Raw genomic sequence first — 27842 nt, forward strand, 5'->3', positions numbered from 1 at the left:
TTCGCGCGTATATACACATGGACAGCGATAAAGCGTGCGAACAGAATTAAATAGAAATTTGCGCGAGTTCGTTAAAGGTTTCAGGAAGTTACGAAAACGACCGGGAAATTCGATGAAACATTCTCGCTGGGACGCCGTATTAATTTCGATACGATCGTCTCGCAATTCCGCTCGCGGTAAGATTGAAATCCGAACGGTGTCGCGTTCTCCTAATTGAGATAGGCTTTACCGTACTCTGATTACTTCGTTACGGCGCGTTCGAGTTTTCGAACACCGGAACGGCTTCCCGAACGGAAACGTTCGCTTAAAAACAGTCCTGTTTCGGTTCGCCGAACAACTTTGTTCAAAGCTAACCGTGCCGCGGCTCGCGGAATCACAGGATCGGGTCCGATCAGGTCGTTTCCAGGTAGCTTCTATCGGGCGGGGTCCGTCGATCGCGAATCATTTTTCGGAAAACAACGTCGACGCGTAAACGCACGCATCGCGGATCGGATTCGTTCGGAAGATTCTTCGTCTGCTTTTGGACCTCCGAAAAAGAAACGAAAGATCGCGCGTTCGTTGCGAATTCTTGGCCATGAAACAACAAGTTCCCGGAAGGAACAAAGTTCTCGTACGATAAAAGGAAAGAAAAGGGAAGAAATTCCATGGAAGAAGCGCGAAGCTTCCGCCGATCGCGTAATTCTTCGTTACCATGTAATATCCAAAGATTTACGAAACCGTGCCGGCAATCGATATCGCCGCGCGCAAAGCACCGAGATAGTTATTTAATAATGTAATCGCCATTACGGTTTAGAACCCGTTGCCACCTGCCGATAAGTTGAAAAATTTCCTCCCGATAAAAATCGTCGAGTTTTTAGCGGCAAAAAGGCTATCGAGACCGCGCGCGCAACTTCGGACGTCGTTGCTGTTACGATATTATCGTCTACTCGAGCGAAAACGAGCCGGAAAATGTCGACGCATCGGCGTCGGATCGCGCGTAACGTCGAAGGTATCGTCGCGCGAAGCGAACGGACCTCCGTGAAAGCGAATTCGCCAAGACGAAAACCGTTTTAGGAGGAAACGGTTTTCCGAGGAGGAAAATTTCGGATCGGCTCGAACTCGCGGTGAAAACAATTACGGCGCGTCGCGCGAGTCGCGACCCACCGAGGCTGCTTATCTTTTATTTATCGGTTTCCCATACCTCGGTAGAATCGCGTAAACGGGCCACCTTCGATCTACGAACATCTGCACGATTTCGTATGCAGGCGAGCTCTTCGTGCAAGGATTACTGAAATAAGAACACCGCGCCGCTGTTGCATTCGCCGCGATAACATAGGAGAAACTAAAACGGCCTCGGTGGTGACATAGAAAAATCGCGTTGTTAGGGACATTATTAAGCCATTATGTTACGTCGCTAATAAAGCGGTTGATCCGAACTTTCTACAGCGATGCTATAGAAATAATTACACCGTCTTACACACCCGGCTTTTAAATTATGCCAACGGGTCGATCCGTGCCTGTCGATGCGAGGCTTTCTCGATATCGTTTTCCTGTCCGAGGAACCTCTCGTACGAGCTAACTCGTTCTCGATTATGCTACTCGCATACGTAGACAAGCGCGCCGAACGAATCTCCGATCCTCCCGTAGAAGAATCGAGAACAAGAATAATTTCGGTTTTCGAACGTTCTTTCGCTCTTTTTCAGATCACTTGAGGGGAATGATGGATCCCGGATTGTTCGGCGGTCCTTGGAGCAAAGTCCCTAAAACGGCGAACACGACCTCTACCACCAAGGTAAGTTCCGCGTCACGGTTCGAACTCGAAACCGAGCCTAAACTCTCCGGTTTCGGGAACAACGGCGCGCGTTCGCGATTTAAATGGAATTCTGTTTTCAGGTGATCGACGGACACGTGGTCGTGATCAACGAGACCACGTACACGGACGACGAGGACGGATACAAAGCTGTGTTGCGCTTCAGCGTGATCGACATCAGGCCCAGGAACGAAACGAACACGGCCGAGGAGATGACGGTGTCCCCGGTCGCCGAGGAGACCGATATCCCGAAGAACGAAGTGGAGACCCTCGATGCTTGAAACGTTTAAATCGTCGAAACGATTCGTCGCGAAATTGAATCCGAAGCGACGCCTTCTTCGAACGAATGTACGCGTCTCTCAGAATTTCGGAAACGTTTAAACGCAGCTTATTCTTGTTAGCGCTTCTTCTACCAGCGTATCGGCGAACTTCGAAGACGATCGCGAGCCAAATGTTTTCCGTTTCGAGGGCGAACGAATCACCGATTCGGATTCAATTTCGACGAGATCCCCCTGTACCGTTGATCGACCGACTATCGCGCGTCGATAGTGCCTCGACTATCGTAGTATGTTAGAAATGGTACATATACATATATTATATACATACGTTACCTAATAGTTATGTCGAACGCTATAACAAAGCGACATTGTTGTAACTCTTAAAAGTGTTTATTTCGTCGCGAACGCGACGACGAGCAAGCTGTCTTCCTATGCAGCGTATTCCATATAAGATTTATCAACAATACCGTATCCGCGAATCGAAGACGAAACGACGATATATTTCGAGCGATCGTGCGTCCAGCTGCTGTGCGTTGGAAAGACCGATTTCTTCGACGCAGGCTCGAAACTGCGAAAACGCGCGTACGATGTGAACGCGATCGAAAAATACGAGGTACGTCCTTTTGCCGCGCGATCGCGGATGCGGTTGCAGATCGCGCTATCTTTAATATCCGACAGTGATAAGTATTTATAGAAAGAAGTGAGAAGCTCTTCCTATGTTACAAAAAGTAACAACAACTGCTGACAGGTGAATAAGATTTCTCTTCCGCTCTCCTCCATCCGGAACCCGCGTTCCTTTTCTAACTCCTGGAGAATCCTGACAAGAATATAGCGTATAACGAAAATTTTATACCAACATTTTATTTTGTTTGTACCGTCAACGTATTTCATTTATACCGATGAATCCTCGAAAGGCATTTAGAAGCGCGTAAATGCAGTTTAATATCAGCCAGCCTAAGAGACAGACGAACCACGATCATAGCTTCCGACTGAGAGAGGATTAAGCTGAAAAATAGATTCTCTATTTTTGTATAACGCACGATGTAATTTTTCGCCTGAAAATTATTTTCCGATGACAAATTTTAGTATATTATAAATAAATACCGTTGACACGAATCCGTTGTTGTTATTTTTCACATCGCGTACCTGGTTTGTTCTAAAGAATTTTTGTATATTCATTGATTCTAAACGGTCTTACTCCGCGTCGAAATTGATAAAAACTAAATTTTGGAAAAAATATTAATTTTTGAAAAATATTCGGGCATGAAAAAACTATAAACCAAGGTTACAGAATTTATCGGGAGAATCTACCGTGCCGATATCGTATATAAAAACAAATGACCAAGTTACTAAACGTAATTAATTGCACTTTGAAGTTTGGTAACTTATTTTGTTAACTAATTATATATAAGTTTCTTGCGCGATATCGATGCAGCAGATTCTCCCGAATATTTCTGTGCCCTTGATTTCATTTTTTATGCAGACACATACGAGGTATCGGAATAGACCGGTCACGCCTCTTGCGGAGAATGAACGAAGCTTAGTTCGGGGTCCGTACAGCGCCAATTGGGCCAGTGGCAAAACGCTCAAACTGTTAGTCAAAATCGACTGTCGATAATTTGGCTAACAGTTTGGGCGTTTTGCCACTGCCCCAATTGGCGCTGTACCGAGTTCCAACCGAGCTTTACCTTTCCTCCGCAAGAGGCGCCACAGTCGCCCGCATCCGCCCTTACACCATATTGTCGAATTCGAATTTCAACCATAGTTTCCCAATCGAGAAAAAGGTAGCAGCCCTAGGGCACCGCGCCAAGATGGCGAAATGGTATGGAATGGCCTTTTCCGCGGCTTTATTTACGAATTATTAACGAGAAACGTTGACCAACGAGAGGCGGGTATGGACTCCTTACGCCAGCCGAGCTCGCCTCTCATTGGTCAATGTTTTCCGTCGATAAATCGTAAATAAAACCGTGGATTACATTTGCGCTAACGAAAAAAATTACTTCGAATGCCCTCGGCAAGTAAAATAATTTTAGGACACTTTGTATAATCTAAGATTGCTATAGTCCGTGTGGGTGTGGTGACGCAACAAAATTGCAATCCTAGTAACATTTCAGTTTATCGGATGTAAACCTTCTTCGTTGAAGTTGTCGAGGTTAAACGAGTGAAAATCACTGCGAAATAGATACACACGTAGATATATGTATATAGGTGTTTGAGCTGTCATGCGGACGTGTCCCTTTCAATTTGTTGATTGCTTCGATAGAAAGTTTGACAAGTAGAGGAGAAGGCGAGTTGTGCTTTTGTAATAGTAAAACCGTAAATACGTATAAAAGCTGAGAATGCAATGCCAGCACGTAGACGACACGTTGGCTTAGAAGTAAACCATGATTTCGTGATTACAACCTCAAATAATCGCTGGCAGGACGGTACCATAAGTCCAAGAAAAAACAATGAAAGTGAAGGTTGTGATTTAATAGAGAACGAGAAATCAAAACTGAACACTGTACCAGCGACGATGACGTCGCGCGACAGGACCAATGAATTCGTTAACGCTATCCGAACGATGCAGAGCAGGACCACCGCTCGAACGGCGGTCATGCAAAATCCTCGTCGAGCACGACAATTGCAGAGCTACTCGAATTTCATGATGATAGCTAAGAGCATTGGAAAGAATATAGCAAGCACTTACACGAAATTAGAAAAGCTTGCTCTATGTAAGATTTCTAGCAAACACCTAATATTACTCTTTCTCAAACTTGTAACATATTGTACGCTATTAGAAGAAGAAGACTATAGGAAAGAAATGTCTTAACACAGGAACAACTTCGTGGAATTCATTCTTAATTACTTCTACCTACAGATTTGTGTCTCACTGTTCTTCGCTATTGCTTTAATATTTTCTGACTATTAACGATTTATAAAATATTGACTGTCAAAATTTCTATTAATCGTATTATTATTCAAAATATAGAGAAAGAAGCTACATAATAACAGTCAGCGAATATTATTACTTTAAACAATTTGAAACGATATGTATTTCTTATATCAACTGTTCTAGTGGCCAAGAGGAAGTCAATATTTAACGACAGACAAATAGAAATTGAGGAATTAACAAATATTATAAAGACAGACCTGAAAAGTTTAAATTCCCAGATAGGAAAGCTACAGGAATACGGGAAGAAACAGCGAGACGTGTATGGCTCGCGTCAAAGCAACCATATGGCTTCGCATTCTTCTTCTATTGTTATGGCCTTGCAATCAAAATTGGCAAATATGTCGAATCATTTTAAGAGCGTACTGGAAGTGCGTTCGGAGGTACGTTGAAAGAAATGAATACAAAATATTATGAATTACGCGAAACAGAAACTATGAATTCATGAAAATTATTCTTGCATACAGAATATGAGAGAAGAGCAAAGTAGAAGGCAACAATTTACTCAAGGTTCCGTATCTACTATGCCACCTCCGAGCGTTTCTGGAAAGCAAGGATCGCTGCTATTTCAAGAACAAGATTCTTCCTCGTCTGTAGCTATAGATTTAGAGCCAGCGATGGGACAGTTATCTTTGCAACAAGCAATTCAAGACGATACTGTAATACGTTTAACAAAATATATATATATAGTAGATACATATTAGATATACTATGATAATATTAAAACGGGTTCTCTTTGTTAGGATGCATACGTTCAATCGAGAGCAGAAACAATGCAAAGCATCGAATCCACCATTGTTGAACTTGGTGGAATTTTTCAACAATTAGCGCACATGGTTAAAGAGCAGGAAGAAATGGTAGAAAGGTAAAAATAATATTTTTTCCGTAAATGCAACTATATTTACGATAAGCATAGCAAGATCGTTTAAATTTAATGCGATTCGTGAAAATTCGTTCAATTTCAGGATAGATACCAATATTGAACATACTGGATTAAATGTGGAAGCAGCGCATGCAGAAATATTGAAATATTTCCAATCCGTAACAAACAACAGGTGGTTAATGATAAAAATATTTGCGATTCTTATATTTTTCTTTATATTTTTTGTAGTGTTTTTGGCATAAAATAATTGTTATGTTATTATGCAATTTCTTCACGCAATTTTGTAGTTGACCATCCATATCCATTTCTTGTGATACAAGATGATTGAAAAGTAAGATACATTTTTATAAAATTATGATTCATTAGTAATAGAATAATAATACATTTATTGCATTCCTTCACCTATCTGTTGACTTGTGAATATTGTAAGTATTAATTATTATAAATATACATCAATGTAGACTGCAAACTACATTGTTGCCTGTAAAATGTAAAAAGGAAACTAGGTAATAAATGTATAATTTTCATTGTGTGGTAAATTTTCTATACTATTGTATACATATAATATATACAGAGTGTTTGGTCTAAAAGTATATACAATTGATAATTTTGGAAGTTAGTGGAATTATGAAAAGTAAAATAATGCAAAAGGTCGAATTTTTTAGCGGGGTTGATCATTTTTATGCTAGTTACATTTGTACCAAACATCCTATTAACATATACAACGTAACTCCTGCTCGTGTACGTATATATGAGATTTTGGGTTATAAAAAAAATCAAATTGTAATAAATTACAATTTATTTAAATTTTTTAAAATCTTATATAATAATTGCATTTAATCCAAATTCGTATTACAATTTATTTCCTGCTTGATAACCAGCACAACATGTAAGTTTTACACTTAAGTAAAGTGTAAAATGGATAATAACAAAACTGATAAATCATGAAAGTACATAAGTTTCAGACTTGGATAAAGAATTATACGTATCTATATAAAGAAACATTTTTACAATCTGCTCTATGTCTCAATATATTCTTAAACATTAATCAAATGTATATGTACAATTAGTTGCTCCTCCTTCCTTTTTTTATACAACAGTGATGAAATTTGATATAAGACACATTTGTATCGAATAAATATGCATATATCACATTTTACAAATGATATATTAAAACACGTAAGTGTTTATGTCGCAAAATAATAAATGCTAGTCTCTCTGCCAATATTAACATATCCTGCATCACTGTTGATCACTCGAAAAATTCAGATATTGAGTATCGATCCCTACAGTATCAAATTTAGCGTAACACGACGGTTGGTAACAAAATAAAGGAGTTAAGCTTTGCTACTATCATGTGATTTGTCCAATGATTCTCCTGAAGAATGTAAGGAACCTGTGAACAGAATATATTACTAAAATCTTCCAGTATATTTTGTTTATTATCTGTAGTCTTTAATATCAGAGGAGAAATATAAAAAAATGTATTTTATGAGTTTTTACGGTACAAAAAATTCAAAAATGAAATATACGACAATGTTATTCGATACGTATTGCTGAAAAATATCGAAATCAACTTTAATAAAAATATATTGAAACAATGATAACTGCGAAATTAAATAAACATTATCGATTTTACAAATTTCTGTACCGCTAGCTTACTAATAGTTAATAGAATTACTAGTATTATAGAAAGACTTTCATAATCAGAGAATATTTATTCGCTACTATAGTATTTTTTCCGTCAATTCTTTTTCATCGATACCTTTAAATACATCAAGAAATATGTACAACATAATAAGATCATTTCGATATGTATTTTTACATAAGACTCGATTACGATATTTTATATATGTATTACATATAAAAATAAACAAAGTCACTTTCAGATTGTTCTATCTAATGTACCATATTCATTTGCAATTATTTCCTTCCAAAGTACTCCAAAATTGTCTCACTTTAGAGAATCGCTTGCGTCCTTGCATGCACAACAAAAAGAAGGAAGAAAATAATCAAGAGAAAAAAGAATGCAAAATTATTTCAAGTGGCGATGAAATCAACTATTAATGGATGTGTCAGTTGCTCGTTGTCGCTTGGTCATGTTGTACACAAACCTTTGTGATTTTGTACACGTTCTCGTTGAGATAGGTGGTAACCGGAATTGCGTAGAGGCGTCAGTGGTTCTTCCCCCCATGAATGCGTCGTTCCAAGGGGTGCTGGCATAATCGAACCAAGGGGAGGTGGCGGACCAGGATAATGATCGTTAACGAACTGAGGCGGTGGAGGACCAGGAAAATGATCATTACCAAATGAAGGCGGTGGTATTCTGAGATTAGGGAAAGACGGAAGTAAATGCGGGGACATTGGCGGCGGAGAACCTGCGTTATCGTACCTGCTGGAATTCGGAGGATGTAAAGGCATAGGTGGAGGTGAAGATAATCGGCCACCCAATGGTGGTGGTCGTTGACTAATTTCATAGGGTGGTACGTTCGATGCGTTCGGTAACGGAGGTGGTAAATACGGAGGAAATAGTGAGTGCAAGTACGAAGGCGGTGGCGGAGGAGGAACATTCGAGGAACCAGAAAACATTATAGGAGAACTTGACGACTCTGCTCCTATGAATAATGGAGGCGACGTTGCCGTCTCCCCGTTTGCTTCCATGCCTGTTTGAAAATCAGTGTAAGAAAGTATAATTTTCATATAAGGCTGTTTTACCGATTTAGGGGTTGCATTAACCGTAGATGGATCTGAATATTTTTGGTCATCCTCGTTGTAGATATGTTAATTAGTGTGTATAAATAGATAGTACATCCATATCTGTGCATGCTATTAGTACTAAATTTTATGAAATTATTACAGAATAGCACAAATTCAGCCGGTGAAAGAATAATATGTAATACTATGTAACCAAGAAGATTAATATACCATTTTAGTAGTAGTAGTAGTAGTAGTAGTAGTTGCTGCTTAAAGAACCTGTGCTATTGAAATAACGAATAACGACAATAGGGCACAGTTATCTTATAGTACAAAGACTTACGGTGTAATTTTACTTCCGGGTCTACATCGTTAATATTCTTTTCTATGAGTGTAAGCCGGTTACGTAATTGTCCTGCTTCGACTTTGGACTCTTCCAGGCGACGTTCAACTTGGCGCGCCTTTATCTTTAAACGGAATTGATTAAACGTTTATACATAAATATTAGATTACAATCAAATATAAGATAATATACTAAATTTTTACCCATTGCTCGTGAGCATTTTTTTCAATTATAGAAATTTGATTTTCGTATTCTCTTTCTTGATCTAATATTTCCCGTTTCAACATTTCAATTTGTTGCCTAACAATCAGGCACATAAACATACGTTACATATCATATTAATAAAATAGCTGCAGCAAGATGATTCATTCGTCAATACTCACTTATAGTTTTGTATTTCAGATTGCATTGTTTGGATTCGTTCTACAGTGGATACAACTTCACCTTGTTGTTGTAACCAAATAGATTCCTCCCTATGATACCATAGTATGTTAATTCGGACGACGTATAATTGACTTAACATAATTTAATAATTAAAATAATTTTATGGTACTTTTGTCTTTGGGCTTCTTTCTCTTTAAAGAAATTTGATAAAACTTCGAGACGAGTTTCTGCATCTTTTTTCTCCTTTTCTGCTGTCTTGCATTGTTCACTTAATGTAGACACTTCCTCTTTGATAACTTTCACATGTTCTGAAATTCAAAAGGTAATATAGCTAATAACTCTTGTGCCATGCGAATGTGCATGAAAAATACCTTCCAATAAATTGTGAGCACCCTCGACTTCGGTCAATCGTATTTTTAATTCGTTTCTTTCTTCGAGTAAAGCTTTCGCTTCTGCTTTAATGTGAGTTACATTATATAACTTATCCAAATCCAAATTAGAATTTAATCGATTAATAACATCCATAAGATCCTTAGTTTCCACTTCTTTACATTTCAATTCTTTTTGTAAGGCTACTTTTTCGTTAGAAATCTATGAACAAAGATAAAAAAAAAGTTATATACTGTATATTTTTCATTCAAATAACAAATTAATGCTTTTATATGTTACTAATTACTATATTATTATACACCTACGTCCTTCATTTGTATCTCTAATTCCTGAACCTTATCAGTCAATGTTTGGTGTATATTATTCTTACTGTCCACTTCGGACTTGAAGCTTTCTGTTACTCGAACAAGTTCGACTTCAAGTTCTTCGTGTTTCTTTTTATAGAACGCTAATTCTGTCGATAAAGATTCATTCTGCAAAATAGTTTATGTTACGCTACATCCATACAGAAATTAAGAATTTTAAATCAATCTTATCAAATTCATATGAACACAAACCTCAACTTTATCGAACTCAAGCTGCGAATAAATTTGCATTCCATAAAATAAATTTCAGCATGCCTTATGTTTAGAACAATCGTAGACACTGCAATTTATATAGATTATAGCACTTACCTCTTGGGTTTTTAAGTTAAGAGCACTTGTTAAAGATTCATTCGCGGCTTGTTGAGCATTTAATCGTGTTTGAAGGTCTTCTACTGATTGGGCTAACGGATTAACTTCATTATCCGAGGAAAGAACTTCGCGCAGCATTCGCTCTAATTCTAGTCCCGCTTCGGTAGCACTTTCTAAATCTTTCTCCAACATAGAAACTTGATCTTCCAATTCTGCTTTCACAATCTACAAAAAGTCATTAAAGTGTTCTACATTACGTACTTTTCGAGATGCGAGTACATATTTTGTATAAATTTAACTATTTTACCTGGGATGCTTCTAAGTCAGCTTTTAAAGAAAGAACCATTTCATTGGAACCGAATGATTCATCTTCGATACAATTCAACTAAAATGTATATTTTTTAACTAGCAAAAATTTATAAATACAAAATTATTATACAATCAAAATATATCTTATTACCTTATCTTTGGTTACTTTTAAATTATCTTTCAACATCGAACTCTCTTTTGTTGAAACAAGTAAATCCTTCTCAAGTTTATTGATTTTAGCTATTAACTGTCCATCTCTTCTCATATTCTATAAAAATGTGATTTATTAAAATTCATTCATATTCTAATTAATTCTTATATAATATGCATATACTACCTCAATATAATAATATCCTAAAGAAAATATGAGTGTTGCAGTAGCGGTGACAATTAGATACACGAATGTCATCCAATAATTGCTTACTAAACTTATGCTCTCTATTAAATTTTCCATACTGTCCGAAGTTTCATCCTGAAATGATTAATGAAATAAAGTATTATAGTTTATACACGTGAACTTAGAAAAGCTATATTAAGTGCTTACATCGGTAATAAAACTATCTTGAGATTCAACTTGGATGGAACACTCGACATTATCAGCTGTACAGACCTCGGAAGAATCTGATAAAATATTTCATAAAAATTAGTAATAATTATTTTTTAATGTACAATGTGTAACGCTAATACTAAATTTAAGAGTACAATATACCTTCTGTTTGATGTTCATCATCATCCGATGTTATTTCTTCTGCAGTTTGTTCAATTTTCGTGCTTTCTATTTAATATAAACATAAAATTTAATTTAATTAATATTATGTTATAAGTTTGTTTAAAACCTGTACCAAGCATTTAAACATTTACCAATTTCACTGTGCTCCCCTGTATCGGCATTCAATAAATTTCTATTACGAAATTCATTAATGCTTGCCACATTTTCTGAAACTATACTACCTTCTTTAGTAGTATACATAAATCCCGACGGATGTAGATTAAATTCAGCAGAATCCGAACTGTCGTCCAAATTTTTAACTTGTTCGTTTGTATCAATCTTCGCAAGGTTTTCTGTATCTCCTGATTCAGTTGCATTTGTGGCTTCATTATTATAACTGAAATTTCCAAATTCTACAATTGCTTTTATATTCTCCAGCGGTTCCTCACTGTTCTCTTCATTACCAGAAGTAATTATTGTCTCTGTAGCATTTTCGGATAAATATTTTGAAGGTGACGCCTGAGAAATACTATCGAAACTCACATTGAAACTCTGTTTGCCCCCATCTTCATCAATGTTAGAAGAGGGTAATTCTGTTGAACTGTTAATGTCCATTCCTGTTGGTAACGGTACAGTATGTTTAATATTAAGGATTGTTGATCGCGTTTCGGGAATGTTACTGTTTTCGACTAATTTAGTTTCTTCAGTGTCTAACTGAGTACTCTCCATAGAATGGATATTTTCTTTATTAGAAAGTTCAGTAACATTCAGAGCAACTTTTGTATCTGTTTCAGAACCATTTGCTGAAATTGTATACACCGAGTCAGTAGGACCAATTTCATTTGATATTGTAACTGTAGTATCTCCAACAGTAGTGTTCAACATATTCTTATCTTGAAGTTTACCAGCAGACTGTTCTTCTTCTAACTTTACATTTTGTCTGTCCTGAACAGATTGTTCTTTTGGTATCTTTACATCCTGTAACTCTGGAACAGTTTCCTCTTTTGTTACCTTCGCGTCTCGTACCACAGGAACAACTTGTTCTTTTGGTGTCTTTATATCCTGTGCCTCGGGAACAATTTGTTCTTTTAGTGCCTTTACATTCTGTATCTCAGGAACAGCTTGTTCTTTCGATATCTTTACATCCTGTAACTCTGGAACAGTTTCCTCTTTTGTTACCTTCGCATCTTGTACCACAGGAACAAGTTGTTTTGGTATCTTTAAATCCTGTGTCTCAGGAACAGATTGTTCTTTTGGTATCTTTACATCTTGTACCTCAGGAACAACTTGTTCTTTTGGTGTCTTTAAATCCTGTGTCTCAGGAATAACTTGTTCTTTTAGTGCCTTTGCATTCTGTATCTCAGGAACAGCTTGTTCTTTCGATATCTTTACATCCTGTAACTCTGGAACAGTTTCCTCTTTTGCTACCTTCGCATCTTGTACCACAGGAACAAGTTGTTTTGGTATCTTTAAATCCTGTGTCTCAGGAACAGATTGTTCTTTTGGTATCTTTACATCTTGTACCTCAGGAACAACTTGTTCTTTCGGTGTCTTTAAATCCTGTGTCTCAGGAATAACTTGTTCTTTTAGTGCCTTTGCATTCTGTACCTCAGGAACAGCTTGTTTTTTTGATATCTTTACATCCTGTGTCTCAGGAACAGATTGTTCTTTTGGTATCTTTACATCCTGTGTCTCAGGAACAACTTGTTCTTTCGGTGTCTTTAAATCCTGTGCCTCGGGAACAACTTGTTCTTTTAGTGCCTTTGCATTCTGTATCTCAGGAACAGCTTGTTCTTTTGATATCTTTACATCCTGTACCTCAGGAACAGATTGTTCTTTTGGTGCCTTTACATCCTGTATCTTGGGAAGAGATTGGTCTTTTGGCAACTTTATATCTTGTAACTCTGAAACAGATCGTTCTTCTGCTATCTTTACATCGTGTACCTCAGGAATGGATCGTTCTTCTGGTATTTTGACACCGTGTCCTTCAGGAACAGATTGTTCCTTCGATGGCTTTACATCTTGTACCGCTGGAATAGTTTGTTCTTTTGATGATTCAACATCTTGTGTCGAAGGAATAACTTGTTCTTTCGATGGCTTTACATGTTCTGCCTCGATAGCTGTTACCTTCTTTATTTTCTCTGCTGCCTCTTCTTCCTCGTCTGCTGCATTAAACAAATTATTTATCAAATTAGCACCTATATCCATCGATGGAAGTTTTATTCCAATAATCTGAAATAAATCTGGTACTTTCTCAGGAGTTTTGTCAACATCGGTATTATCATTCTGGGACATATTTTGTCCATCATTTTTCTCTTTGCCATTTAAAATTTCTTGCGATAACTTGTCATCTTTTGCAAAAATATTTGTTGTTACTTTCTCACTATTGGCATCTACTTTTACATTAACAACTGTATCTTCTTTGTTTGGCACTACTGCTGGTTGTAAAACTTTTGTCGCAAAAGCTTGTTCTGTAGAAGATTTAGTAGGATTTACATGGATTGTTGTACCATCGATAACTTCATATAGGGATTTTACATTATTTGGCAGTTCTTTTGTAGATTTTACATCTATAGTTGTTGGAACACTTGACGCTTGAACATTCTCTGTAATTGGTTTCAGCTTGTCACTAATCTTTTCAGATTGATGTTTCTTATTAGATTTGCTATAACTAAGAAGTGTTGATTCAATAGGTACTTCATGTTTCAAATTTTTGTGATGGACTTTGTATTCTTTCAAAAAGATTTTTGGTGCATATCCTCTTTTACCACCATGCTGCAATTGAAATTAGCTGATTGTACTTATATTTACTTGTGCATATAAGAATTAACCCTTTGCAGTCAGATTATTTCAGGGTATTTAAATCTAAAATGTATATAAAATATCATGCTCTATATTTTTATAATCTTACATTATTATACAAAAGTAAACATATTATTGCCTGGAATATCCAAGATTTCAACTGGAAAGGGTTAAACGTAAATACATATATTGGAAACATATGATTTACAATATGAAAATAAAAGTTAATAAAAAGTTAAATGTACCTCTATTCCCCACAAATCTTTTCTACTGCCTGCTTCTTTACTGTAAACTGTGACTTCTACATTGGAACCGAATGACAGGAACCCTTCATCGGGTGCCAGATACTGAATTGTTGTTCTAGCCACAGATATAGGTTCTACATGAAACACATATTATTAAATAACGTAAGTGGATTTACAAAAGGAATGCGGTGTAAATTAAATACATATTGAAGTTAAAGTATGGCTTCAATTACCCGAACAGTCAGGGTCATAACATAATCGTTTGTCTGATAAAGTAGACCAACACTGTGGTATTACACTCAATATTATTGCTAGCAGTAGAAATACTACATCAAAAATTCGATTTATTTTCATCATATTTTCACTATTGCAAAGTTCCACATCACTACTAACACTAACATATCATCATGACACAACTTCGGACAGTTCGGACTCGGACGCACATTTTAGTCACGAAGTAATTAAACAACAAGAGAGTGGAGTAAAGTAGAGGGTCAATTTGAGCACGGAGTACTATATACCAGAAGCGAAACTACACTCGGAGACTTCGATGTACAAGTTTCCAAATTGAGAGGCCAACATGCACGCAACGTTGTCGTTGCGTCAAGTTGATACTTTCATTAGAAGCGCACGGGCCACTAGCACGGGTCACGTAGTAAGGGTAAAGTTAAGTGGTTGAATTGCCATTTTCTAGCGAAATCTACGACACACATGTGTGTGGTCCATATTCACATGCACGTGCAGTAACACGACCAAATAAAACGGCAACACAGCCGTGCCGCGCTAGTATGAATGCATGCACGTATGTACGTATGTATGTACATGTTATTCTTTGCGTTTAAATACGACAGCACCAATCAGAATCGCGAACGTTATTGCACGATTCTTATCAGAGGATCTCTGGCTAATAAAATGTGTATTAGCATAAACTGCCCTCTGTGGGATATACGCATAATTATCCTAGTATGTATGTAACTACATTAGTTTGTCAGTAGGTGGCTATAAGTTAAATTTGTAAGTTTATAATTCCAATCTTTATGTTTATACTGTCCAGATACGTATACCAAATTGACGAATATCGAACTATCCCTATAAATCGTCGTAATCAATCGTAAGGTGCGGTAAAGTTTGATGTAAGTATTGTTACATTATCTGTTGTAATTGAATAGCTTCTTGGTAATGCGGCTGTTTTTCCTTCCTTCGGTTGTTTCATCATCCGAAAGAGAATATGTATCGATGACCGATAACTCGATTTTATTTAAATTCATTGTATTTTCTACGATATGTCGTATCAAATAAACATTAGGACGTAGCAACTAATTTTGGAAATATAAAGCTAACAAATTACAGGCTTTACAATTGCTTGTGCATGTTCAATTAATTAACTGAATTAGTTGTGCGAACGATGCGTTTGAAATTATGTAGCCAGACTCGTGGATTCTGCGCATGAATTTCTACGTACTATTGATAAAAGTTAATTTCATAATGGGACTAATGAAACGTGAAACAGCACGTGCACTCTTCAAATTGTAAAGATTTATTTATGTAAGCGAAAACTGTGCATCGTTTGGTACACTTGATACGTCAACATTAAAGTTAATTTTTATGTTTACTTATGTATACACGTATACGAGTGACGCAGCAGGCAACGTATTCAAGTATTGCAGCAAATTACTTATTGGTTATCTAGTGTTGCGCCAACCAATTTCCTTAAACGTTTCTCGACCGATTAACCGCAGACCTAATTAACAAAGCAGAAGCGTTATTGTCGCATGATGCTACTCAAAGGATCATCGTTACGAAAACTTCGACGAAATCTGTATGCGAGACGTCCAGTCGACGAATTTAGTAGACTAAAATAAGCAAAAAGATTCATACAAACATACATATGTATTGCAACTATACATATACATACGGTAGAATTTTGATACCCTATGCCCTATGACAAGACATATTTACGTTTGCTCGCTAGATTAGCGACACAAAACAGGATTTCGGAGGGTATCCGCTGTTACGAATCTTACTAAATTCATCCATTCCGTACTTTCGACACGCAAGACCCTGTGTGCATTGAAATTAGTAAACGAGGAAAAATTGTTCGTCTGAATTTTCGAAAGAACCTGTACGAGAGGAACTATTAATATCTTCGTCCGTGACAATAATAATATAAAACATTATTTCATAAGACATTCTTTATTTTCTATATACATATTTATCCGTGTACTAAAATATTAAAGTTAATTTCGAAAGTAAAAAAGATAATAGATATTTTACCGTAACTCGTGAGATCGCGGATCGAGTTCGATATTGTGAATGACTAATGAATTATACAACATAAAAAAAAGACAATTAGGAAACTGCATCGATGTAGAAAGGACTGTCAGAAGTTATCAAAAATATAAATATTTGATATATACTGTGAACGTACATTGTATCTAGAATTAAACCAAGTACTCGCATTCGGATCTTACAAAAAGAACGTTACATGCTTATACTCCTAAGTATAACTTAAAATATATACTTTCATTTTTATTAGTTTCATTATTACGATTATAGAAGAGTTATAAATTACAATTTACCGACAAATAACTTTTCATGATAACACTATACATACAAAAGCACAAATTATTTTTCGTTGAATAAATTGGTAGGGTTTTTCCTATCGTATTATAGCATTGTTGCAAAGTGTTTTCAAAAGATCGCGACCCGGTTCTCATTCTTCAACATTCCCAGGTATTCTCAGACTCCTGGCTTCGGCGAATCTCGCACACGTTCTTCGACTTTCGACTCGACAACTGTCGACGACGACGGCGACTCGACTTCGAGTCGTTCGAGTCTCATTGATCCTCTATCCGCGGCTGCGCAGAACGATTCTTGGAACGGTGGTGGTAGCCGGGTCGACCAATCAGCGTCCGCGATTCCCTGGGTTCGCTCGAGTCTCGTGGTCCTCGGCTAGCCGGTCGCCTGTTGTTTTGCACCGTGGCTTTTCCGACGCGTTCGTTCGTTGATCTGGGTGGCGGAACGCGTGTCCGAACACCGTTGAACGTCAACGTGCACGACGAACCGCGAGCTCCGTCGGCAGCCACGGTCACAGCATAGACGATCCGCCGAGACTCCCGTCGTCCTGTCCTTGGCGACAATATTCAAGCGGATCATACCATACGCCCCCTTCTTGTCGCTGCAGTCGTCATGATACCGTACTCCACGTGCTTGTCTTTCGGGGGCCGTCGCGACGCTCGTCGTTGGGTGGTGCTACACGACGAGTCCTCTCCCTACCCGGTGAGTCGCAGAACGAATACGCACGAGCACGCACGACGCGACGCGTCGCGTCGCCGTCACCGTCGACAGCCTCCGCTGGGTCGTTACCGGCCGAAAACAAGTGCCTCCGTGCACCTCCGGGTTCGATGAACGTCTTCCGCAGTCACCTCGATTTTCTAGATTCGACCCTGTATCCGCACATCCGCGTATCTTTTATATATGTTCCCACCATGATTCGGTGTTGTGTCGTGTTATGTTATGTAAAATGTTCCTTGATTCGCTGGCAGACGAACGGATACACGGACGACCGATATATGTACATAGAATAGTGTCAAGTGCAGGCATGCCGAACAGATTTTCACGCTTCGTCGAGTATCGGTCATCTTGCCGTAAAATAACGCTTAAAAATATACGTATATCTACTTAACGAGATGGTAACAAAATCGCTATGTCCTGGGAACTTGGCGATGCGATACATTTTTCTTTTGGACAGATAGCGGGTGCAATGATTTTTGAATTCCGATCGCGTTAGTTTTACGTTTTACGTTGAAGTAATCGGTTCGACTGAAATCATTCGTATCGAATTTCGTAGAATTCTGCGTTACGATCTGCGAACATCTGCAATATCGTAGCAACGGAACCTTCGCGTCTCTGCCAGTCTAAATTAATTTATAGGCGGAAAACGAACGTTGGGCATTATGGTACGACGCGATACGATGCGAAGTACATGGATATTCAAATTTATGTCGGCAATATAATCTCTATCGTCAACGGTGTTTGAAAGCTTGCATCGCTTTATTATTAATTCTCCCTGGAACCATGCATTTGCATGGAAATTCATTGCCTAATGACAATGCCTCCAGGCTTCGAGCCAAGCTACCCGAAACCTTAAATACTTGCGATTCGTAGTATGCGAATAATCCAATTTCTGACGCGATATAATAGCTTAATTTAAATATACGGTTTACCTCTATCGAGTCTCTAGAAAAGTTCTAACGTTGTGTTCCCTCCAATTACTCGGCATCTATTTATTTTTTACTATTTTTATTTCTTTCGTAATATTGATATTCCTCTAGTTTTAGAAGCATTCGCAGATAGCGAAGATAGACGTACCGCTGTAAATCATTTAGAAGCGCGCGACGCTCCGGTGTTTTTCAAGAACTAATCTTCACCGCGTATGCATGAAATAGGTTGTCGGATGGACATGTTCCATCGATACGCGTACAAGTTTCAGAAATTCGCGATGCTGACGGCGCATGCGCACACGTGTTCTTCGTGAACACGTCTTTGGAACTTTGTGCTAGAGTTAGCAACGAGATTCGAACGTTTCAAGATTATACGCTTTAAAAGCGTGCAATTCCGAGAAACGGATATCTGGTTATCGAGCGGCGAATGACACACGCGTTTGTCTAGCCGCTCGTCTATTTGTATTCTCTCTGTAATCACGCGTACCGTAGCAGCGGTCACGTCACTCGCGTCTCTCGCCTCATGAAAACGCGCCTAAAGGCATCCACAGCGACCTCTTTTTCCTTTATGTAACCCTAGGGAGCAGAACCGTTTCCCGCGCTGACAAAATATCGGTCAACGAGGGAACAAAGAATTTTCCAATACATATTTATTTGTTGATCGTTCTTTCATTTCCGGCAGAATTTATTATTTATTCTATATCGCGTGCGACGATACGGTACATTCGATACGTTCGAACGATCTTCCAAAGGATGACCGTATATAATTACATTTCGAGTTAAAATCAAGTTCTAGACAAAGGAAAATTATATTTTTACGATGTTCTCCGATCGATCGTCGCGTGACAAAATTTTTCTTCGCAAATCGGCTACTATACGCAGAGGTTGTCCATTGGAACACGCCACTCCGGGGAAAGCTATTACGGTGCCATTTCGTTCAAGTTGACCTAGCGGGAGGCCATCGTAATGCCGCTAAATTAAATCCACAGTTTTTCCTTCCTCGTAATCTTCGTTTTCGCATTTTCTTTTATTTCAACGATGACTCTGCTTACATAGCCCCGTAATTCGTTAAAATATGTATCTTTTCCCCAACAACTATTAGGCAGCTATAAAATATATTCCGACTACAACATACGAAGTTGCACGATGTGAAAGACAATAAAGAAAAATAATATCATGTAAAATCGAACGAGAAAGGAGAAATTGATAAACGTTTTTCAGTATATTATCAAACTGTTTGTCGAACGTGGAAGGGCTGACAAAGAAATTTGGTGGCACGCTCGTTCCATATCTTTTTTAGATGTTTCAAAGCCGAGCTTACAAAAAAGTTGCGCATGCATGCAAACGGTACCGTGTTATTGTTCCGTTCTCGAGAGCCACGGTTTGCAAGAATTTTCAGCCGAACGGATGATCGGCCAAAAGCTTCACAATATTTTTCGTCGATTTGACTTCGATAGAATATTCAGGATTGAAATTGACACTTTCGAATCCGAATCGATCTTACGGGATCAATCTTTCTTCCCATTCGAGCTCGATATATTCGAGAATCGGATATCCGAAAACAAGGTCTACAAATTGAATCGACGAACATTTATCGGAAGCATCCGTCGAGAGCGAAAGCCCAAATTTATTCGCGTCGGACAGTTCTATTAACTTAAAGGAAACGTCTTCGCAAAGTAAGATAACGAAAGCATAACTGTAACGCTACAGAAAACTTCCTTAAAACATTGTTAGATCCTTTGCCGAAGATACCAAGGAAACGGCGGGGTACGTCGTTAAAGGAGAAATATTTTCAGGATCAAAGAACTCGTCTTCGGTTGTTTCGCCAACTTCTGGTACGGGGATTGTTCCTTTTCTTCGCGGTTGGTCCGGACGTTTGGTAGGATAATTAAAAACGAAGTTAATCAATCGACGCGCGAAGTGCTTTCAAGATAGCGCCTGCGGTGTCAAGTAGTAAGAAGAAGGGGCGAAGGAAGGAGCTAACCATCCTACCGAAGTGTCTCGATGTCTTCGTTAAAATATATTTGACACGGGAAAGCCGATGCACCATTGGCTTTCCTCCTCGATTATTTATGAATTCCCGTAAACGTTCGGTACCACGACGACGATCAATTAGCGGTTTTAATATGCTAGTTTTCTCGCCTCTCGTTCTCGTACTTTCCGATCTCTTTTCCCTGTCTTTCGCTCGCGTTGCTCCGTCATTTTCGAGACTCTGCTCTTCGTGTTTCGGTTCGATCCTGCACAATGCCGTGCAGCTCCGAAGTCGCGCATTCAACGTCTGCATTTTTACCGTTTCCCTGCTCTCTCCTAACTCGCGAATGTGCTTTTTGCAAACTGCACGCTTCTCGTTCGGACTCGAAGAAACCGAGCGGAGGATGAAAACCTGAACAGCAGCAATTACGAAAAAGTAATCGTCAGAAACCAGACAGTCTAATAACGATAAAACTCTGGGTCGAAATTGACCTAACTTGGCTCGATCGGATCGCTCGAACTCGGTCGCTTCGGTGGCATTAATTTATCGAATCTCGATTTCGATCTGGATCTCGACGGTGTGTACAGTACGAGAGACGAGGAGAAATTCGTTTCAGCCATTGACACGATCCCATTTCAGAAGCACTTTTCCGAAGGCGGCTCGTCCCTGCGAGATGTTCGAGACGAGGGAACTGTTCGATAACACACAGGACAGGCTTTAAAGGAAATTGGTGGGCTACAAAGATACGGAACTGCCTCGTTAGATCTGATTTCATCCGAGCCGAAACGACAACTTGAAATTGTAGATCGCGGCAAATTATGAATGTATTTGCATAGATGAATATGAAAACCGAAGCCGAGCCCGGCCAGCAAATGTTTCGAACAAGCCGTTGACGAGGCTTTAATTTACAATTAGTTCTTACCAACGTTCGCGCGCGTTTCCAACAAGATCCTTTCGTACTATTTTCGGGCTTTCGCCACGCGCGCGCGCTGCCATTCGTTCGTTGTCCAGCGAATTAGACACGCGATCGTATACACGGCCGGACGTAATTAAAAAGACGTTGGTACACGCGTGCTCGTGCAATTTCAAGTACGTATCGTCGTTTTCCGCAGTACGCGTAAATTCCGAGAAAAAGTATCCAAAGTTTTAACGAAAACGTTTCATATCCTCGCACTTTGTTGCTCGGTACGGCGCGTGTTATCAAGTGGGAATTGAGATCTGGCAAAGAGAGCTGCTCCTGTTCTTCGCGTTCTATTTAACAAACGCCGGTTTGCGGAGCTTCGCGTAAAAATTGTCTGCGTCGATCGCAAGAAGCGGCGGTTAAATGGAAATTCGTTTCTTCCCGTAACGATTCTAACGCTAAACCTACAGAGTCCGAAACGCGACTGGTATTTATTTAGACCTTCGTCATCTTTTTATACGAGCAACTTTAGAACAGATTTCAGATTCGTAAGACACGCCGAAAGATTAGGAATCGCCGGGAAATTTTGTGACTTTTTTGACACTTTTTATTCGATTGTTCTGCGCTCGACGTTATCGATGAATTTGAATCGTTTCGCGGAACCTACACGCGATCGTAAAATACGTTCTATTTATTCGAGCGCATCGAGAAAATACGTCCGACTCGGAGCACCACTTACCAGCGTATCACCATTTACTCATCTACTCGTTCTATGTACGTACGTACGTGTTTGGAACGAGTTCACGCGGCGTCGCCATTTGCTGCTAATGCGTTTTTAGACTCTGCGGCACGTAAACCCGTAAAGAAGCCACGGGGGTGCCATTCGATAACGATACGTTGGGAGTTGGGATTGACGGAGTCGCGGAAAAAGAGCGAAAAACAAAGCGGCCCGAGCATGAAACGTAAAAACGAAAGTACGGTGGCATTCCTCCGACAATCCACGTCCCCGAAAATATCTTTTATCGAGTGCAATCGGCCGTGTCGCGTCGGACGGTATTTTCGGAAAATTGTCAACGACAGCGAACTTTCGATCGATGTAGTCCGCGAAAGAAATTGCAAGGGGCATTAACACGTGATCGAAAACGAGACGGTGTATCCAGGAGCTCTCCGCATTTGGATTCGAGAAACTCGTTTAGACAACTTCCGTGGTTAATTCTGATATCTAATCACAGCGACGACGATTTCATACGTAATCTACTAAATTTGATTCGTCCGTTACTCGTAGACTGCGGATCTCGATGCAAAATATATGAAATGAAAATAAATTCTTTCTTTCGATAATTTCGATGGCTAGATATAGGCTGGTGTAACAATATATTCGCACGATATGCACGGTTTGGTAATCAAAATCTTGGAACGAAAGTTGACGAAGCGAGAAACAAGAATTGTTTCGTTTCGTTTGGGAAATGTATAAGGACGAAGTGCAAGGGTCTGCACTCGTATATTAAACAATGAACTCTATGCAGGAGAGCTTGTTTGCAAACCTTTTTCGGTCACGGAAATCCATCTATCGCGTCGTACGTTCACGATTCTAGATTGCGAGTAAAACGTGAACGCCGGGTTGTCCCGTACATTTGTGATACAACGATTGTTTGGACACGCATCGTACACACTGGACGCACCGTACGCATTGTACAAATGCTCTCCGCGGCCGTGTCAATAAAGTCGTGTTTACGGCGACAATTTCAAGAGCAGATTTCACACGGGATGACGCGCCGGTCGCGTCGCGTCGCGTCGCGTCGGACTCTGATTGTGGCGGCGGCACAAGTTGCGATGCTGCGATCTAAATTCGCCGGAACGCGACAGCTTGAGGAATGGTTCGGAACACGTTTGTGCGGACGCCAAAATTCCTGCCGGAGTGCGTGAGATCGTTTCGCGGACAATTTAGTTGATGGTGACTGCGCCCTCGGCAGAGCGGCACCCCTAGACACGATCCGTGGGGTCCTCGGAGACTCCGAGGCCGGTCCTGCCTATTAGTAAATATTACTTAACGTTATTACCTGTCATCTGACGTCATTCTCGGCTGGACTAACGAACGAGGACGTGTCCGTGCTTCGTTGCGTTCGCGTTTGCGTTTGCTTTGCGTGCTGCAGTTGCCGCGCGCACCGCGTTATCGTTCGGCTCGCGTCGACTCCTATCGCGTTTCGAATCACTTCATTGACAAGTCGTTTCTAATTGGAGGAAATTACCGTGTCAACAGGTAGACGCAGTGATTTCGCCGGGGATATTTAATCGGCTCGCGTACGAATCGCGCGCGCGTACCGTACGGCGATCCTCGTTTTTCGATTTCCTGTTTTTCTTTTTTCTTATCGTTGCGTCGTAGCCTTAATCGTTGGTAATTGATATACGAAGCGACCGACGACTAGTAATTTCGGAAAATTTGTTCGCCATCGCGTATTTGTATAGGACGCGGTCGTGTATCGACGCGTCGTACAGTATAGTATAGTATAGAGTATACGTTGGACCAATGGTCAACAGACTGCTTTCTTCTCAAAGAATTTTCCGACAAAAGGAGGATAATTAATCGACTTTCGCTTAACCGGGATTCACTGCACTCTTACACTTTAGTTCCGCCTCTTCTATAGGTTAAGCAGCAGGTCAGGAAAATAAAAATAATCCATGAAAACTTCACGCATGGATCGTGAAAGTTCAAAGGTTCGCATATAGGTATTTCTAAATTCTGGAAAGCAGAAGCGAAATAATAGAGCGGTGTGCCGCGGAGATTGCGAACGTCGCGCGTCGATCCGCGCGTAATACGCGTTCAAAGGGCGAACGAAAGAATCCGATTCCGAAACGGTCGGTGCGTACAAGTGGTTTTAATCTACCGGTTAATCGAGCATCTCCGTAAACGTAGCCTTCCGAATCGTTTCCAGCGTGACACACTCTCTTTCGCGCGAACCCTCTCAACTCCGTCCGTTTGTTCAGAAAACAATCTAAGTTTAGCATAGCCGTCTAAATGCGTCCGTCATCGTGGATCGTCGACAACTATCTCTCAACTCGTCTCACCTACCCAACAACACCGCTCTTTAATTTTCTCTCTCGATGATCGTTCCAAACAACGCGTAGGTAGCTGTCGCGCGCGACGTACGCGTAAATAATTGGTCGGATTCGAAACTATTATCGCGCTAGAGAGCGCGGATATTTACGCGTTCGCAATAAAGCCGATCGGATGAAATTCTTAAGCAGCGTGGACGTTGAAAGGATTCCACGATATATTTTTACATTCTCCTCGATTTACCGATCCCGTCGCGGATTAAATTCGGTCACCGTCGATGCGAACATCCGTGCGATCGGATCCGGAATAAATGTAATCGCGAGAGAAACGATACCGGCGGGCGATCGAAAAATTTCGGAATCGCGAATCTGTTCCACATCTGTGCTACGGACTGGCGTATTATTAGGATCGCTGTGCGACAAGCTGACCAGCATCCGCGGTTTCGGCGAATTATTCGAATTTCGAGGAACCGATCGCGCGAAATCGCCGCGTTTAAATATTACGAAAAGCCTTTAACACCGAAATTTGAATGTTTGCAGCGAAATGCCACGCGGGCGCGTAGCCGGAATACTTAATTAATACCCGTCGAGTATAAAATAGCCGCGAATCCACCACCGATGTCGAACGCTCCGATATTTACGATTAGGATACGTCCGTCGACAAAATGTTAATCGAACGTTTTCTATAAACGTTTTATAGGCTGTTGCTATTTAGGTAACGCGCAAAGTTTCTCGATCCCGATACATTATTTCTGGTCTTCCGAACGATGTTCCGTTGTAAACAATGTTCAGCTTATTTTCGAATGTTCTATCATCGATTCGTAATACGTTTTTGTCTGTTTTGGGACCGCTGCCCGAATAGAATTCCGTGTCGCTAGAATAGTTAGGCACGGCCGGTTCCTCGAAAATAGAATGTTCGCATTGAAAAAACAGTTACCTGCTTGTCCTCGCGCATTGTTCTCGGTTTCAGTTGCTATCGGTTTCCCTCGAACGATCCCTGAGAGACCCGAGCAGCAAGCTCTCGCAGGCACGGGCCCCCCACGATTTTCCAAGATAGGAGGAAACATTGGCGTCGAGAACGATCGAATATCAATGAATATAAATCGCTTTCGACCCAAGAAACATTTCAAACGATCGAACAAATTTGTCCTTCGTCCTGGTTTCTCGAAACCGATCGGGTACTATCGTAATTTATCGAGGGCCTTGTTACGAATACTCGAGCATTCCCATAAACGTTGGCACACGATAAATATAATCTTTCTTTTCCTTCTAAAACATAATTACGCTCGAGAAGCTGCCAATCGTCGTAACTTCGAAGACAACGGTTACCGCAAGGAGTTAACAGCTGCGACGATGCTTTCGCAAGCGCGTTTTACCTGGAAAAATCGTAATAACCCCGAAATCCGCATCCACGGTCGAAACGACGATATTTCATCTCACGGCTGTCGCAGTTTCCAGGAAAAGATTAATGCGCCAGCGAAGGGCGAAGAGAAAAATGCCTTTGATCTTTCTCCGGCTTCGTTGTGTTCATTCTTCTCTTTCCCGGATGCCTTCCAGTTTCTCCGCTCCATTCCGTCGTTCCGTGTGCGAATTTGAAAAGTGCGCGTATCAACGTCGCGAGCTAGGAACAGTGTCTAAACACGGGTCGCTTGAGAAACGACCGTCCCGCGATGACAAATCAGCGAGACAATGGCCAATGACGCGGCCGCGGCCGCGGCCGACGCGATGGATGGCGAGTTCAATAATGTCAAGGGAACGACTGAAAGCGGCAAATAAATGGCCGGGGATTCGAAAACATCGATTCCCCTGGTTCCGACGACGGACCTTTCTCTAATTGGCATTTAGCCCGTTAACGTGGCTTTCTGATCTTCGGGGAGAGCACTCTTCTACGTCGCTCCCGCTCCCGCTTCCGCTCATCCTGTTACGAGATCGATTTTCATCCGACCGCGCCGCGGCTCGGCTGATATCCGACGTCGCGTCCTGTCTTCTCCGATTTTTCCCTCGTTTTCTTCCTCGTTTTCTTCCTCGTTTTTTTTCTCCCGAGCAGCGCGGTAAGCCCTCGTAGAATCGACAAGATATTTTCCGAGGGAAACATCGCGGCTAAGGAAAACCGGGCCGGGCCGGAGGACCGCGAACGCGAGCTCGCGACGAAGAATATTCGCCCTCGATACGCCGTATGCATCTATCGGATAAATGGAATTTCATCGTACGCACCTGCGTCGCCTCGAGATTTCGAATTCGGAACTCGAAACTCGGTTCCAAGGACCGAAAGGATGTTAGAACTGTTATAGGTACAGGGTGTTCCAATAGTAATAAAACGATCGCATCGACCAACGAGAGCTGGCCGAGCTCGCCTCTCGCTGGTCAGCGTTTTTCGATAATTACTCGTAAACGAAGCCGCGGATCGCATTCGCGGCAAGGAAAAAGTTACTTCGAACGATCTCGGCAACCTCTCGTTTCCCGATTGCGAGCGACTTCTGGGACAGCCTGTATAACGGCCCGGAGTCGTCGTATCGATTTCGGTCCTGGAACTGTTATTTTACGGTCCTACGTATCGGGTTCGGTTATAATAATAAGAGTAAAAGAATAAACATAGGAAGAGAAATATCGTAATTTCCTGTGTTCAATATTTGCACAATCGCATTCGCGATCCGAATATCTTCGGGCGGGAATAAGAGAACGGGAGACCGCGTCTTCGAGGGAACCGAACATGGAAAATCTGCTAAACGGACTACCGTAACCCCACGCTTTCGTTTCGACTTCGAAATCTGTTTAGAAATCAACGTCCCGGCGCATGCGACTTACGAGCCACCGGTTCGCCACCCCTGACTTACGTTATGCGCGGGTCACGTCAATTAGCGTCCTACGTACATACATATGTGCATACGTGAAATAGTCGCATCGCGATGCGCAGACATGGTCAGCGTTTAATGTTCGCGAAAAATCACTGCAACGTTCTGGATACTTCGCGTCGTTGTCATTGCATTAATCGTAACATTTCGATTCGGAATCCGCGCAAACGTCGATGGAATTATCCAAGAAATTTTTTAGCCGAATACAGTTACATTTTTCTCAGTCCTCGTAGAATCATAAATCGGCGGTCCAACGTCGCGGCCAAGGTTATTTCGATGCTCCTAATTGTAAGCTGGTTGAGCGGAATTCTGTTCGATAACTGTTCGATTAATTAAAAACGGAATCAAGTGCACGGGCGTCAAAGACAACTTCGATAAAATGTCAAGTGGAAAAAGGTTAACCGTGAG

General features: G+C 40.5%; 4 protein-coding genes across 14 annotated transcripts in view; 3 read left to right on the forward strand and 1 right to left on the reverse strand.

Annotated features, from left to right (window-relative positions):
• LOC117218985 (icarapin-like) overlaps positions 1-3183 on the forward strand; it is a 35340-nt gene extending 32157 nt beyond the window's left edge. For both annotated transcript variants that reach the window (XM_033467785.2, XM_033467783.2), the window contains 2 exons: positions 1683-1771; positions 1873-3183. In XM_033467785.2, coding sequence (XP_033323676.2) covers positions 1683-1771; positions 1873-2070 — 287 coding nt within the window. In that variant the 3' untranslated portion in view covers positions 2071-3183. The remainder of the gene's footprint in view (positions 1-1682; positions 1772-1872) is intronic.
• Positions 3184-4248: 1065 nt separating this feature from the next.
• Positions 4249-6409, forward strand: Syx5 (syntaxin 5). Its single transcript, XM_033467686.2, has 5 exons — positions 4249-4781; positions 5126-5382; positions 5467-5658; positions 5743-5864; positions 5965-6409. The coding sequence occupies exons 1-5, from the start codon at positions 4412-4414 to the stop codon at positions 6122-6124; spliced, it is 1101 nt and encodes a 366-aa protein (XP_033323577.1). The 5' UTR covers positions 4249-4411; the 3' UTR covers positions 6125-6409.
• Positions 6410-6663: 254 nt separating this feature from the next.
• On the reverse strand, positions 6664-14891 carry Tango1 (transport and golgi organization 1). Of its 4 annotated transcripts, none has more exons than XM_033467690.2 (18): positions 14666-14891; positions 14433-14566; positions 11538-14160; positions 11386-11451; positions 11221-11297; positions 11014-11148; positions 10828-10944; positions 10675-10752; positions 10368-10592; positions 10251-10271; positions 9999-10166; positions 9675-9894; positions 9473-9611; positions 9303-9392; positions 9123-9219; positions 8920-9043; positions 7791-7860; positions 6664-7278 (listed from the first exon to the last, which is right to left on the reverse strand). In XM_033467690.2, the coding sequence occupies exons 1-17, from the start codon at positions 14787-14789 to the stop codon at positions 7796-7798; spliced, it is 4503 nt and encodes a 1500-aa protein (XP_033323581.2). In that variant the 5' UTR covers positions 14790-14891; the 3' UTR covers positions 6664-7278; positions 7791-7795. The 4 variants fall into 4 exon arrangements, with proteins under 4 accessions (XP_033323581.2, XP_033323579.2, XP_033323578.2 ...); XM_033467688.2 differs by lacking the exon at positions 10251-10271 and adding an exon at positions 7997-8545 and having other exon boundaries at positions 14666-14889; XM_033467687.2 differs by lacking the exon at positions 7791-7860 and adding an exon at positions 7997-8545 and having other exon boundaries at positions 14666-14889.
• A 552-nt stretch (positions 14892-15443) lies between these two features.
• The window catches only part of LOC117218939 (uncharacterized), a 66206-nt gene continuing 53807 nt past the window's right edge, over positions 15444-27842 (forward strand). For 3 of the 7 annotated variants that reach the window (XM_076520332.1, XM_076520335.1, XM_076520331.1), the window contains exon 1: positions 17359-17711. Coding sequence is in view for 3 of the 7 variants with exons in the window: in XM_076520331.1 (XP_076376446.1) it covers positions 17622-17711 (90 nt within the window). In the remaining 4 variants the exon portion in view is untranslated. Of the gene's footprint in view, positions 15566-17357; positions 17712-27842 lie in introns of those variants that run through there. The other 4 variants (XM_076520333.1, XM_076520336.1, XM_076520328.1 and 1 more) reach the window with 2 other exon arrangements.

Source organism: Megalopta genalis, chromosome 3 (assembly GCF_051020955.1).
Source record: "Megalopta genalis isolate 19385.01 chromosome 3, iyMegGena1_principal, whole genome shotgun sequence".
NCBI classification, from domain to species: Eukaryota; Metazoa; Arthropoda; class Insecta; order Hymenoptera; family Halictidae; genus Megalopta; species Megalopta genalis.

Excerpts from the sequence above, each read along its gene's own strand:
- Syx5 (XM_033467686.2), top strand. The coding sequence starts at position 4,412 with ATGCCAGCACGTAGACGACACGTTGGCTTAGAAGTAAACCATGATTTC. Across the intron at positions 5,659-5,742 it reads AAGCAATTCAAGACGATACT|GATGCATACGTTCAATCGAG; the intron begins GTAATACGTTTA and ends TCTCTTTGTTAG. Across the intron at positions 5,865-5,964 it reads CAGGAAGAAATGGTAGAAAG|GATAGATACCAATATTGAAC; the intron begins GTAAAAATAATA and ends GTTCAATTTCAG.
- Tango1 (XM_033467687.2), bottom strand. The coding sequence starts at position 14,789 with ATGATGAAAATAAATCGAATTTTTGATGTAGTATTTCTACTGCTAGCA. Across the intron at positions 11,149-11,220 it reads AAGATAGTTTTATTACCGAT|GATGAAACTTCGGACAGTAT; the intron begins GTAAGCACTTAA and ends TAATCATTTCAG. Across the intron at positions 10,945-11,013 it reads TAGGATATTATTATATTGAG|AATATGAGAAGAGATGGACA; the intron begins GTAGTATATGCA and ends ACATTTTTATAG.